General features: G+C 32.3%; 1 protein-coding gene across 1 annotated transcript; it reads left to right on the forward strand.

Moving 5' to 3' along the window:
- Positions 1–590: 590 nt before the first annotated feature.
- Positions 591–5,035, forward strand: LOC101895948 (uncharacterized). Its single transcript, XM_020035416.2, has 7 exons — positions 591–737; positions 1,312–1,422; positions 3,221–3,330; positions 3,402–3,962; positions 4,020–4,201; positions 4,274–4,436; positions 4,500–5,035. Exons 3-7 carry the CDS (start codon positions 3,228–3,230, stop codon positions 4,973–4,975), a joined length of 1,485 nt encoding a protein of 494 aa, XP_019890975.2. The 5' UTR covers positions 591–737; positions 1,312–1,422; positions 3,221–3,227; the 3' UTR covers positions 4,976–5,035.
- Positions 5,036–13,897: the final 8,862 nt, after the last annotated feature.

Raw genomic sequence — 13,897 nt, forward strand, 5'->3', positions numbered from 1 at the left:
ACTTGTGACAGCTACAGACGAAGTAATAAACATGTTTGCATCTTTAACCATTTTTTATGTTTTTTTAATATTTATGTATTGCTCTGTATTTATCAAACTTCTGAGACATTGATGTAAAGAATTTAAAGAAATTTTAAGAATTTTATATTGCGTTAAGGCTTTTTCACGGGAAACGATATATCGTTTATCGTATGTTTTATCGTTTTGAAGCCAAATCGTACAGGGTTTTCTCACCAAACAATTAATCTTTCAATTTTATGTCAAATAATTATCAATAAATTGAAATCATTTGACATTTTCCGTTTGAGCCGTTTGAGACTATATTTGTGGAATCGTACCTCGAAACTTTAATAATAACAAATGTCGTCTATATTTGTTTCGAAAAAGCGGATTAGTACTCGTTCTATATAAAAAAAGTTTATATTTTGACGCGTTTTTTATTCTGAAAAGTTTGCATCACATTTAATGTGTACTCATGAACTTGTTGGCAAACTATGGAAGCAACAACTACACACACACATATCTCTTTCGTCTGAACAACTCCACTAACAAAATAGAGTAACGATCAATTATAACGGTATATTTTGGTTTGTCACATATTTTTGGTTCAGCGAAGTGAAATAGAAAATTGCTTATTCATTTCATTGTGGTTTTCAATCGGAGAACATTTAAAAGTGAGTTTGTGAATTAAATAAAAATAAAAGAAATACATACTTCAAACAAAATAAAAAACAGTGGTAAATAACACAAAATAAAATGATTTGCTTTATGTGTAAAAAAAAGTTTTGTGACAAAAACATTTCTTCAAACACCTTCGGGGTGATCATTTTCTGAAAACTACTGATTTATACAAGTGTTGTGGTCAAAATTATGAATATAGGTCTTTTCAAAGACATATAGCAAAACGGCATAACAGCAGTTTTTCTCCCCAAGAACAAAAAAATCAAATAAAAGAGACGCGGGTTTTAGCAAGTGTGAAACAAATTGAGGAAATAGAAGCAGACATTCCGGTTATTCTTGACAATCAATGCGAACAAAATATTGACGTTTCTCCAACTCCTTCAAACTATTTGCAGCCTGAATCGGAAGAAAAGAAATTTGAAAGGGTTAGCGAGAACGTTATTAAATTCCTAACAAGTATGCATTCAAACTATAATTTTTCAAGAAAAGATGTTACTTTTATTTATGGTAATGTCATTGATGCAGTCGTTAACCCGTTTTTGGAAGTAATAAATGCCTTTGCAAAAGACTTAGATAATAATTTGTCCACAAAATTATCAATATTACTATCAAAATATTCTGCAATTTTAGAAAAGCTTAAAACGGAGTATTTGCTTTCCGGAAAACTAAAAGAGATTAATCTTCTTCAAGATCTAAAAGAAACGGTGATTGATCAAAGAGAAACACTAGCTCATACTAAAGGTAAGTTGGTCCACTCAAATTTGACAACAAAAATTACAACAATGCCTATGGCATTTATGTTCAAAAAAATTCTAGAAAAAAATAAAAATTTTTACCAAATGCGGTCGATTTGTCATGAACTTGAGAACTCCAATGAATTTCAAAATATTATTCAGGGACCACTGTGGCAAAAAAAGGTTAGCCGGTATCCCGGTAAACTATTAATTCCTTATAACTTTTACTCCGACGATATCGAGATTAATAACCCATTAGGTTCCCACGCCACTACCCATTCAATCTGCAATTTATACTTTTCTTTTCCTACACTGCCTAACGCCACAAAATTGAACAATATTTTTTTCCTAGGAAGCATTAAAAACAAAGACATACAAAAATTCGGGAATAAAAAGTGTCTTGCATCAGTAGTTGAACAAATGGCATTTTTAGAAACCGAAGGTTTGGATATAGAGATGTCAGACGGTGCTACATTTCATGTTTATTTTATACCTCTTTTAATTCTGGGCGACAATTTGGGTTTGAATAGTATTCTTGGGTTCATAAAAAATTTCAACGGAAAGTTTTGCCGTTTTTGTGAGATTGATTATCAATCTAGTCAGAAATCATGTTCGGCCAATCCGGAGCTCAGGCGGGACTACGGTAAATATAACAGCGCATTAGAAATTACTGATTCAAAGAAAACCGGAATCATTGAAAAATGTGAATTCAACAAAATTCCAAGCTTTCATGTAATTGACAATGTAAGCGTAGACGCAATGCATGATGTCTTGGAGGGCGTATGCCACTATGACATGACAAATGTCATATTGTATTTGGTTACAACCAAAAAATACTTTTCACTTGAAGAATTAAATAAACGTAAACGATGCTTTGAGTATGGAGAGCTTGAAATTGGTAATTTTTCACCAGATATTACTAAGCTACATTTGGAAAAAAAGCATTTAAAAATGTCTGCTCGTGAAATGCTAACTTTTGTTATATATTTTCCCATTATGGTAGGCGATTTCGTGCCACGTGACGATGAAGTTTGGCAGCTCGTACTAACATTAATTGAAATAGTAGATACTATATTGTCTTTTCGGGTGGACGCCTTCATGATAAATTCTTTGGAAAGTAATATAAAAAGGCATAATAAAATGTATCTCAAGCTATTTAATGATAAACTTAAACCTAAGTTTCATATACTGACGCATTATCCTGAAGTTATAAGGGCTTGCGGCCCAGTACGAAATTTTTGGTGTTTTCCGTATGAGGCAAAACATAGGAGCTTTAAATTGTATGCTCACGCAATCACGTCTAGAAAAAATATTTCTGTTTCCATGGCAAAAAAATATCAATTTGTGTTTGCAGATTTTTTGTTAGAAAAAACTGAGATTCCGGACATTATTTGCTCGAATATCAGCGAGTGTCAAGATTATTTGCTGGACGTTATAAGCCTCAAATTAAAAGTTGCAAAAAATACTATAAAGACTTTTGAAAAAGTTGTTTATAAAAATATCACATACAAAAGTTCGTATTTTGTAGCAACAAAAAAGATGATGTATACAAAATTGTCAACATCGTTGTTTCACAACTCACAGTTTATTTGGTTTGTCAACAAGTTCTAAACAGTACGTATTTGAAACACTACACTGCATTTGAAATAATTCCAAATGATAAAGGAGAATATTCCGTTTTGAAGCTTGAGGAATTAATTGGACCACCGGCCACATTGATTAATACCGCTAAGGGAAAATTTATGCTTCGTTTCAAAGAAACAATTTAAAAATACCTTTTTCCATGCTAAACAATTTATTTTTAGTTTCAAAATGTCTGAAACAAACTCGGAGACTTTGAGCTGTGGGGAAGAAGATGCCTTGAAAAACTTACTTATATCATGGGGTATAGAAGACAAATTGGACATACTCATACGTAAGATTTAACTTATATGCTGAACCTATATAATTAGTTTTTTGTGCTATAATAACGTTAACTTCTTATAGGTGAACATATTTCTATTGATATTTTGAAAATACTAACTGAGGAACATGTTAAAGAGCTGACACAGAATTGGAGAATTGGAGACAAGGCCCAGTTCATTCACCATTTCACAAAGTGGAGACATGATATTAACCATCCATTTTGGGCAGAATGTTCAAGTCCTCTAGTTTTTCCCAAAAAAGCCGATTCGTGTAATTCATCTGATACGGAAGAAGTCGATAACGTCAATATGTTGGAGATATTGCAAAGTAATAAAAATGGGGAACGTGTGCTTCAGTTTTACGAAAAAAACAAGTTTCTCACAGATGAATTAAGAGTTTTCATTATAAACATTGCTGCCCAGCATTTTGCAAGAAAAGACGCACCAATGACTCTTCAAGCAAGCTACAAACTCGAAACGCAAATATTGTCTCTATTTCCGACTGAAAAACTTGAATTCTATCGAACAGAACGTAGAGGAAAAATTTATGTAAAATCCCAAAATCTTAAAAAACAAAGCAAGCAGATTTTTATGCTGGAAAACGAATCACCTACGGCGTCAAAAAAGGCTAAAATTACTTTTGGTAGGAAATGTGGAATTTGTGGTTTAGTAATGGTTTTTAATTAATTTGTATTTTCAGTGCCTGAGGAGAATGGAGAGGATTTGGTGCAAGTTCTTAAATATGACAAGCTTTCAGCTGAAGAGTTTGAAACAAAGTGGATTTCTTGCGCCAACTATAGACTTAATCAAGTACTTAACGAATGCAGTAGCCTACGAGAGATTCTTAAAAAGTGGCCTGAATATAAATCACATTATAAGTTGGTGAGTATATATATCAAATAGTAAACATTTGATAATTTTAGCGTAATTCTACAAAAACTGTTTTAAATTCAGATTGATATTGACTTCTCAATAATGCATAAATCGCACAACAAAATGCTCAACTGGGACCAAAAAATCCTAAAGTTGTTTAACTTTTTGAAAAAATCTAAGCAACTTAAATGTCATGGTGAGTCAAAAATGTTAGAAACTCTCCAGGACGAAGATTTGGAAAACGGTAAGAGTCTTCAAGTCAAGCTCAACAAATCGATCAAACCTAATTTAACGTTATTATTTGCAGATCGAGGCACATTTGCAGTGAAAACCCTGTGGATTTTACATTATGTTCTTTTCCCGACTGGGCGGCAAGTTCGAAAAACAATTCTCGGAAAGAAAGAAATATCTCGCTATACAATAAAGGACTCCCAGAAGACGTTTTTGTTTTTGGGAAAGACTTTGCAAGAATTACACGACCATATTGATTTTTTGTTAAAGATGAAAGAACATATTCAGCCTTTTATATTGGGAATCGGAAGTCTGGACGATATACATGAAATTTTTGTTTATTTTGATGGTGACCTCATACGGTTTCCTAATTTTCTTCGCTCTTTGGATATTTGTTTTAAAATGTTCCATTTATTTAATTTACAATATCCCACAGCATCTGAAACATTTTGGATCTTTTTGGAAAACTACTTTTTTGAAATAAGTTCATGCTCAAAGAAAAAGTCAAAGGTAAGCATCCTCTTGGATGATTTAGAGAAACAATCTGAGTAATTGGTTTCAATTTAATAAGTTATAAATTCTCAGATATTTAAAACACTAAATTAAATAATAATTAAGCTATTTTATATTGATATCTTCATATAAATTAAAAATAAGTTCGAAAATTAGATTTATGCAAATAACAAACGTTCCTAAATTCCGCAGATTAAAAACTGACTGTGTATTTGAATTACCTCAAGTAATTACAAATAAAGGCTTATAGACTATATAAGTAAAAAAAGTTATAGTATTTTATAAGAACTTGTATGCTAAAAATATATTAAATATATTACTGTTAAAAACAAATCAAAATGGACTGAAAAATGAATTATAACTAAGTAGAATTGTTTACAAAATATGATATGTAAGAAGAAACATGAACTTTTGTAACACTGATTAAATAATATTTAGAAAATTAATTTTTAAAAACCGCTTGCAAAACAAGTCACAATATGAATTTATTATTTTTGAGTTTAACATAGATATCTAAGACCTCTTTTGTTTGTAAATGAATTAACAAAGATACGTTTTTACAAAATAAAGAAAAATAAAAAAATAAGTATGTGAATATATTCTTGTCTAAATGGTAAAAAATGCCTGAACATATTCACACAACAAATGAAACCCGTTCATAAAAAATTAACAATTTCATAAAATCAAAGAAACCCTTTCATTATTTAAATGTACATCATTCATTTAGCATATGAAGGGGTTTCATTTGTTGTATTAATGTTTCATTTGTTGTATGAATATGTTTCATTTAATCTATGAACACATTTCATTGGATTTATGAAGACATTTTATTCTATTCATGAATAAATTTCATTATATCTATGAAGATGTTGCATTGAATTAACGATTATGTTTCATAGAATAAATGAAAGCTTCATTAAATCAATGAATTTATTTCATTACATCAATGAACATGTTTCATTGGGTTAATGACTTTGTCGTTAGTCCAATGAAACTTTTTCAATATATGTGTGAATATGATTCATTCGACGAATGCAACTATACATTAAATATATGAAGATATTTCATATATTCTATGAACTTGTTTCAATACATCTATGAATGGCTGTCATTAATCTAATGCAATATTTCATCCATCCAATGATGGAAACGTTTCATTAAATAAATGTTTTCGAATCATTCATCCAATGAAATGTTTCTTTGGTCTTTTTTTAATGAAACATTTCATTGGGCCAATGCAGAAATTCATTATATTGATGCAGAAATTTCTCTCAGTGTACCTGAACATTAAATACACAAATGCATTTCTTTATTTTATCTTAATTTCTATGTGTACATACACAGTCACAAAATTTGGAATATCTGATATGTTTTGTTTCAAGTTTTTGAGGTTATGTAGACCTTTAAACCGTCGGTAACATTTGATCATTTATTCTTGATCGGATTAAAAATATCAAATGTCCTTTGGTAGTATTAGGCATTTCATGCATGAAATTAAGTGAGATGGGGTATATCAGTCCACGTTCTTGTATAGTATACTCGGTATGTTGATGATTGTATTCACATTTTCCAACGTAATTGTTTGAAATTTAGTATTTAAAGTTGTTAATAGATACCAACTTCTAGCATGGTGTATAAGGAGAACGTATTCGTATAGCCCTCATATAATGGAACCCGCTATTTTCCAATCACATTTTCAACGCCAAAAAAAAAAAAAAAAAAACGTGCGGTATATTCGGTATTTTGATATTTTTAGTCACATTTTCCAACAGAATTCTTATTTTGGAAGTTAAAACTGTTAATTGTCACTTCATTCTTTGGTGAAAAACCTCTAAATATGTCCATCTTTTCCTACAGCTCCATTTGACAGTGCCTCACAATGTATGATATTTAAGTGGCTTTACCCAATTTTTCCAACAGCAATATTTTGAAATTAGTAGTTAAAGTTATGGTATTTAGAGTTAGTAATATCACGGAATTTATATATGGATCCAAGTTTTCATATTGCCTTCCATATAATGTTTACGGATCTCTATAAGTCCACCAAAGATAAAACCGTACAGAAATCTGCTAAATCCAATAATATAAAACAAGTTAAAAAAATCGGCCGAATCGAACTTTTTATACAATTCACCACTCTAAGTACCGAATTTTAAACAATCTTGTTAGAAAAAGTATATTCAATCGTCAAAATACCAAATGTCAGGAGGTACCGATATGTGGGGACCTATATCGTTGTTTTACGAAATGGGCATTCTATCTAAATTCTTTCGAAAATTAGCGTGATTACAACAGGCAGATAGCCGAAAATCATTATATCGATTTACTTGTCACTGGTCTGATTTTAACGATTCAGACAGATTCGGAATTGTCTCCTGGCAAAAAAGGATTAAAACCAAAGAAACGCGTAAAAATGTGAAATTTGAAATTCTTTTGACGTTTGGAATGTACAATTGTAATGTTTTATTTTGCATGATTTTTTGTGTAGTATTTTTGGGTAGTATAAAGCAACAACGGACAAAATATATATAATATAGATTTTTATGTATCTATTGGGAAGGTGGAACTATACGAATAACATCATTTCAGAAGAGTATAAGCTATGAACAAAACCGTCAATATTTTATCGTGTACAAACGGTTTTTTGAATTTAATTAACTTTATTTAATTGACTCGACTTCTTGAGAACTAAATTGCAGTGAAGTGTAGTACCGAATTATGTGGTGGCGAAACTGAAAATCAAATTTAAAGGAAAAATAATAAAAAATTACGAAAAAAGAGATCGCATTACAAAAATTTTAATGGAATGGAATTTCAAAATAGCCAATAATTCTTTTGACAAACTTTGTAAGGACATTTAAACATTTGCTGTAAAAAATGCGGGGACAAGTTGACGATTTTTTTCATTTCTCATTATGTTTTTCTTTTTTGTCAATTCTATATATAGTACGATTTTTTTCAATTTGGCTTATCATATTGAATTCAATCGTTTCTTTGTGAACAAAATAAAGAATTTTTGATTTGTATAATTCGCACCATTTCGGGATGGCAATAAATAAAAATGTGGATAAAAATTTTTTGTGATATTTTCTTTTTAATTTTTCGTAGTTTTTTTTTTTCAATTTGACATGCTATATCGAATTGGTCATTTTTTTGATTGTTTTGAAATCTGAATGAAAGGTGAAGAAAATAAAATTACTGCACAATGCGATGATAAATGATGATCTTTGCTGACTAAAATTCACATCTAGCTTTCTAACCCCAGGACTTACATTGTGCTTCAGCAGGATGATGCGACCACATTTAAGCAAACAATAATGACCGACACAACCGTACGGGGTTCATATCAAAACGAGCAGCAGTACTTCAAAGAATTTTAACCAGTCAACACTTCAGTCTCAGTAGGAACAATTAAAGGAAAATAGTTTACTTTTTAATGCTATAAAAATAATTGGATTTAAAATAAATAGTAAATAGTATAAATAGAGTACATTTTTTGAAAGAATTCAGCGAACATATCTGCGATTTCAACAGAGGTAGATGCCTCTTTATTAATATAGAATTTTAATTATACCCTACACCACAAGGTGGTCAGGGTATTATGTCTTTGTGCATTTGTTTGTAACAGGCAAAAGGAAACGAGATAGACCCATAGCTCATTTTTATGATCTGCATAGGATCACTTTCTGAGTTGATTTATGCATGTTTTTGTGAATAAAATGCAGGTCGCATTTATTATCCGATTGAGATGAAATTTTCCAAACAACATTTGTTTGGCTCAATGACGAACCCTATTGAATTTGCAGATAATCGGTAAAAATTTAGATATAGCTCCCATATATATCTTAGTTCGATTTGCCTTTTATTGTGCACCAAACGTGTAATATCAGCCCGAATAGTATGGAATTTTGCACATACAATCAAATTAGACCTGAAAATAAGTATGCCAAATTGATCCAAATCGGTTCAGATATAGCTATAGCTCCCATATATATTGTTCATCCGATTTGTTATTTTTGTCCTCCGCAACTGTAATATGCACTCTGTAACAACAATATTTGGGGAAATATATCAAATGCAGCTCAGAAATACCTTTGCTTAATTTTATCGAGATCGGTTCAGAATAGGATATAGCTCCCACATATAACTTCGTCCGATTTACGTTTTATTGTGCACCAAACGTCTAATCCCAAATGGGATGAAATTTAGCACATAGACCGAATTGAGTCTAGAAGGTAGTATGCCGAATTTGGTGAAGATAGGTTCAGATATAGCTATAGCTACCATATATATTGTTCATCCGATTTGTTGTATTTGTTACCCACAGCCGTAATATGCACTCCATAACAACGATATTCAGGGAAATATATCAAATACAGCTCAGAAATATCTTTGCCAAATTTTATCGAGATCGGTTCTGATTTAGATATAGCTCCCATATAAAGATACAAATGCTTCGGCATATTTAGTCCTTTGAATTTTAAATTATAATTATAGTCATAGGGTGTATGATTGAATTCTCCCATAAAAACGTTTAATTGTTATGTGGAGCTCAACTAAATTAGCAAAGTGGTGTAGGGTATCATAAAATCGGCCCCGCCCGACTTTAGGACTGTCTTTACTGGTTTTAAATACCTGTGTTTTGTTTAAAATTTTAAAAATGTTTTTAAGTCGGGACACTCTTTATTTCGATAACTTCGAAGATGGGCAATGTTGGTCCACTAATTCCTATAATAAAAAGTCAGGAACTAGTAAACCAACATTGGTCAGGTCACTGTAAACCAACATTACAGTGGATAAATATTGACGATTTTATTCATGGAGAAATTATATTTGAGAGCAGAACTAGATATGTTAAATTATATGGTTTGAAGTTGTTGCCAAGACAATTAAACTACGGAAAATCGGGTAGTACCAATAAAAGCAGACAAGCCACCAGGTTCAAAAATATTTTTCCAATTGCCGAAGAAGTTCGACAAATACCGACTTCAATGCGATCCCGGCTACATATGTCTGTTGCAAAACCATCAGTTAAAGAGCCCAAAGCCGTATGAGTGTGTTTGCAAGAATAAAGAAATAGCCCTTAAAAAAACTTGTTACGCCAAAACCCTATCTCTTGCTAATACAAAAGAATGAAGCAGCCACACTAGGAACTTTCCATATCGTAGTCATGGGTACAACAATCCGGGGCTGCGCACTGTTAGTGACATGTGTGTATGTATACAGATGTCGAAACTCATTCGATACGAATACATGCATGCATACATAGGTATATATGTATGTATATGCCACATAGAATAGACCTTAACTTAGTTGGCAATTTGAGTGGGCACACAAGTGGGGGTTACAAGGTATAGAACTGAAATGATGGAGACGGCAGATGGCGGATGGATGAATGTGGCATGGTCGGATGGCTTTGGTAATTTATCAAGTGTACAGCATCCAACATCTAAGTTACGGAGTCAACATCATCAAGGTTTATTCTCGGCACTGCCGTCTTTCTCTTGCTGTGAGCTTCTTTGTGTATGCATGCATGGACGTAATCTTGTGAATTTGTATATTTTGAATGTGTGTATGTTTGCTATCAAGTAAAATAATGGCACAGGCATACACACATACGAACACACATATGGCCAAGACTGGCAAACTGAAGGCTAACATCTAAAGCAACTCTCTGCAACATTCTGTCTTTTCGGTCTAAATCGCGGAATACCAAACCAGAATACACGAATACTAGAGGGGTTTGTGGTATGGTGGTGGTGGTGATGGTTGGATAGATGGATCGCTGAACGGATGAATATTGAATGTATGGCCGGGTGGATGGAAGGAGAACACCGATTATTATGGAAGTGTAAGCATAGTTTATGTGTTTTCAATTTAGTTCTGGGAATTTGTAGAACGATTCTACTTTCTTTTATGGTACACACATACATATACAGATGGTATTGGGCTAAGACTACCACATACTACCCTATGTATATACGTCTATCGCAATATTTTAGCAAGAAGGGCAATGCTGCGTTGCTGGGTGGTTAAGGGGGTGAGTGGTAAATGGTTGGGTAGGTGTTATGTGGGATTTGGCTAATACCACACACGCGATTCTGTCAAACTAAAACATACACACAAGGAGCTACTTGCATACGCACAGACATACACACATGCATGTGGATGAATACATGTGTATCCATTGGTTACTGGTGGGGTTACCTGAAACAAAATGGCCGCCATCTTGAAAACTAATTGAAAACGCAAAATGACAACGATGGCTGTTTTATTCCCATTTGAAAAAGTTACTTCATTCGACTTTATCCCAACTAGAAGTTTTCGCTTTTAATTAAACTTTCGAAATTACACGGTAAAGGGTTCGTTACGAAATCTCTAACCCTTCAAACATGTGAAAATATCTATGTATGTAGGAGTTGATATACTAACATTTATAATTGGATTTACGAACATGAAAAAGGACAAAGATAAAAGTACGGGAACTTTGATCGGAACAAACCTCTTGTTGGGTTTTCGAAACCAAAAATTCTTCTAATAAATTATAAAAAATACATACCTTAAAAACTAGTAGGGAAATGAGAAAATTCGGGCAGGGCCGACTATATGATGCCCTACATTACAATGCATATGTAGTAAGGATTGCCATGACAAAATAACGTTTGTATTGCTTTCGAACACACAATTGTTTAACTTAAATAAAATAAAAATAAAAACGTCTATTTCGACAGATATGTACCTATAAGTAAATCATATTAGTGGATCACATATGTGAATCATATTTTTGAATTGTACATTAGTTGTTTCTTCCTTTGTGATAGATTCTACTTCAAAAACAAGTCAAAAGCAGTAAGTTCGGCCGGACCGAATTTTTAATACCCTCTACCAATTGGAACGAATTAGGAAATTTTCAAAAAACTAAAATCCATTAAAAATTCTGTTAAAATTTTAAAAATACCGCGTATCGAAAAATGCCTTTATATTGGCGGATATGATATTGTGAACCTATATAGACAAATCTATGTCTGGGGTAAAGTACTCACACAGAACTCCTTGTGTAGAATTTCAAACAATTCCGTTGAAAAATGTGGCTAAAATCATCAAAATACCGAATATCGGGGTGTACCGTTATATTGGGGATATACGATATCGTGGACCGATATAGCCCATCAAACTTGACCTGCCTGACCACAAAAGACAGATCTCTGCAAAATTTTAGCTTCTTATCTTAACTCGTTTTGGCTGTAGCGTGATTACAACAGACGGACAGACGGCCAGGGCTAAATCGTCTTAGAATTCTACGCTAATTAAATATATATATATATATATATATATATATATATATATATATATATATATATATATACTTTGTTGGGTCTAAAATTATTATTTCGATGAATTACAGACAGAATAACGAAACCAAAAAACAGTGCTTCAGATGTATGATTAGTTCTATAAAATATGAATATTATATCTTTTTAATAAAACCTTTCATTTAAAATGTCTTTTCTTATGATAAGATTTCAGAAATAGTTGTCATACAAATAAAATATTAAGATTTCAAAAATTCCTTTTTTGCATGCCGTTGTCTGGAATCCTTGATTTTCCACAAGTATAGACAATCGATGAGAATGTTTCTAGGTTTGAAGGATCACCTATAAAGGAATATAAGACTTTAAGAAAGTCATAAATGTATAAAAGGGATTTGGTTATCTATTTATTGCAAAGTGTTCATTGCGGAATAAAATTAACTTTTAATACCCTCCACCATAAGGCAAGGAAACTTTTAACAATAAAGTACCGGGATTGTGTATCGGCTATACTTCCATTTTATATTAAGACCCCACAAAGTATATATATTCTTGATCGGCATAAAATTATATGGCGATTTAACGGTGTCCGTCCGTCTACCTGCCTGTTCGTCTGTGGAAATCACTCTAGCTTCCGAACGAATAGAAGTAGGTTGATATTCAGATGTGTGCTTGTTCTGGTCCACGTTTTGGTATAGCCAGTATAGGCGGTGTCAGAAAATTGCTTATACCGGTTTAGATTTTCGTATAGCCCCCAATTAATGTAACTTCTTTATATTCGGTATTTGGAATCGTTTCAAGTTTCGTATTTGAATATTGTAATGGCCTATGACAAAAATTGTACGTAGGTGCACGTCTACGTACAAACCCAAATATAATTGTAACTCCCTATATTCGGTATTTATATGGTTGTAACAATATTCTTCAAAGGATTTTTTTATACCCTCCACCATACTATGGAGGGTATATTAAGTTTGTCATGGCCATGTGGGTCCACGTCTTCGTATAGCGGACATTATTTACCGGAATTATTTCACATTTTGTATTTGAAGTTCGTAATGGATACTACAGCCTATACCAGAAAATTGTCTGTGCAGGTTCACGTCTTCGTATAGCCCCCATATAAAGTTACGCCCCGATATTCGGTATTTTGTTTTTGAATTTGAATTTTGAATTGTTTCAAATTTCGCGTTTGAACTTCGTAATGGGTACTACAGCAAATACCAGAAAATTATCTGTGCACGTCGTCGTTAGACCCTAATATACGGCTAAATTCGGTATTTTTAAGATATTAACAAAATTTTTAACGGATTTAATTTTTTTGAAAATTGCCAAATTTGTACAAAATGGTGGAGGGTATTCAAAGTTCGGCCCGGCCGATCTTACAGCTTTTTTACTTGTTTTTTTAAATTTTTTTAATTCCTTCTGCGGTGTTTTTTATATATTACTAGCTGACCCTGTCCGCGTTGCCGGCCCGTAGTTTTAGTCTATTATGCATATTTGTCAAAGCATAATTATTCAAAGATATGACTGTTATAAGTGTTCATGTACTGGTCGATTAATTTTTAGTTTTTAGTCAAATGAGCAGTAATTTGGAATTTACTGTATTTTTTACACCTCATAATTGAGGGCTGAATGATTTAAGAATAGC

Source organism: Musca domestica, unplaced genomic scaffold (genome assembly GCF_030504385.1).
Source record: "Musca domestica strain aabys unplaced genomic scaffold, Musca_domestica.polishedcontigs.V.1.1 43, whole genome shotgun sequence".
NCBI lineage: Eukaryota > Metazoa > Arthropoda > Insecta > Diptera > Muscidae > Musca > Musca domestica.

Excerpts from the sequence above, each read along its gene's own strand:
- LOC101895948 (XM_020035416.2), top strand. The coding sequence starts at position 3,228 with ATGTCTGAAACAAACTCGGAGACTTTGAGCTGTGGGGAAGAAGATGCC. Across the intron at positions 4,202-4,273 it reads ATAAATCACATTATAAGTTG|ATTGATATTGACTTCTCAAT; the intron begins GTGAGTATATAT and ends TTTTAAATTCAG. Across the intron at positions 4,437-4,499 it reads GGACGAAGATTTGGAAAACG|ATCGAGGCACATTTGCAGTG; the intron begins GTAAGAGTCTTC and ends TATTATTTGCAG.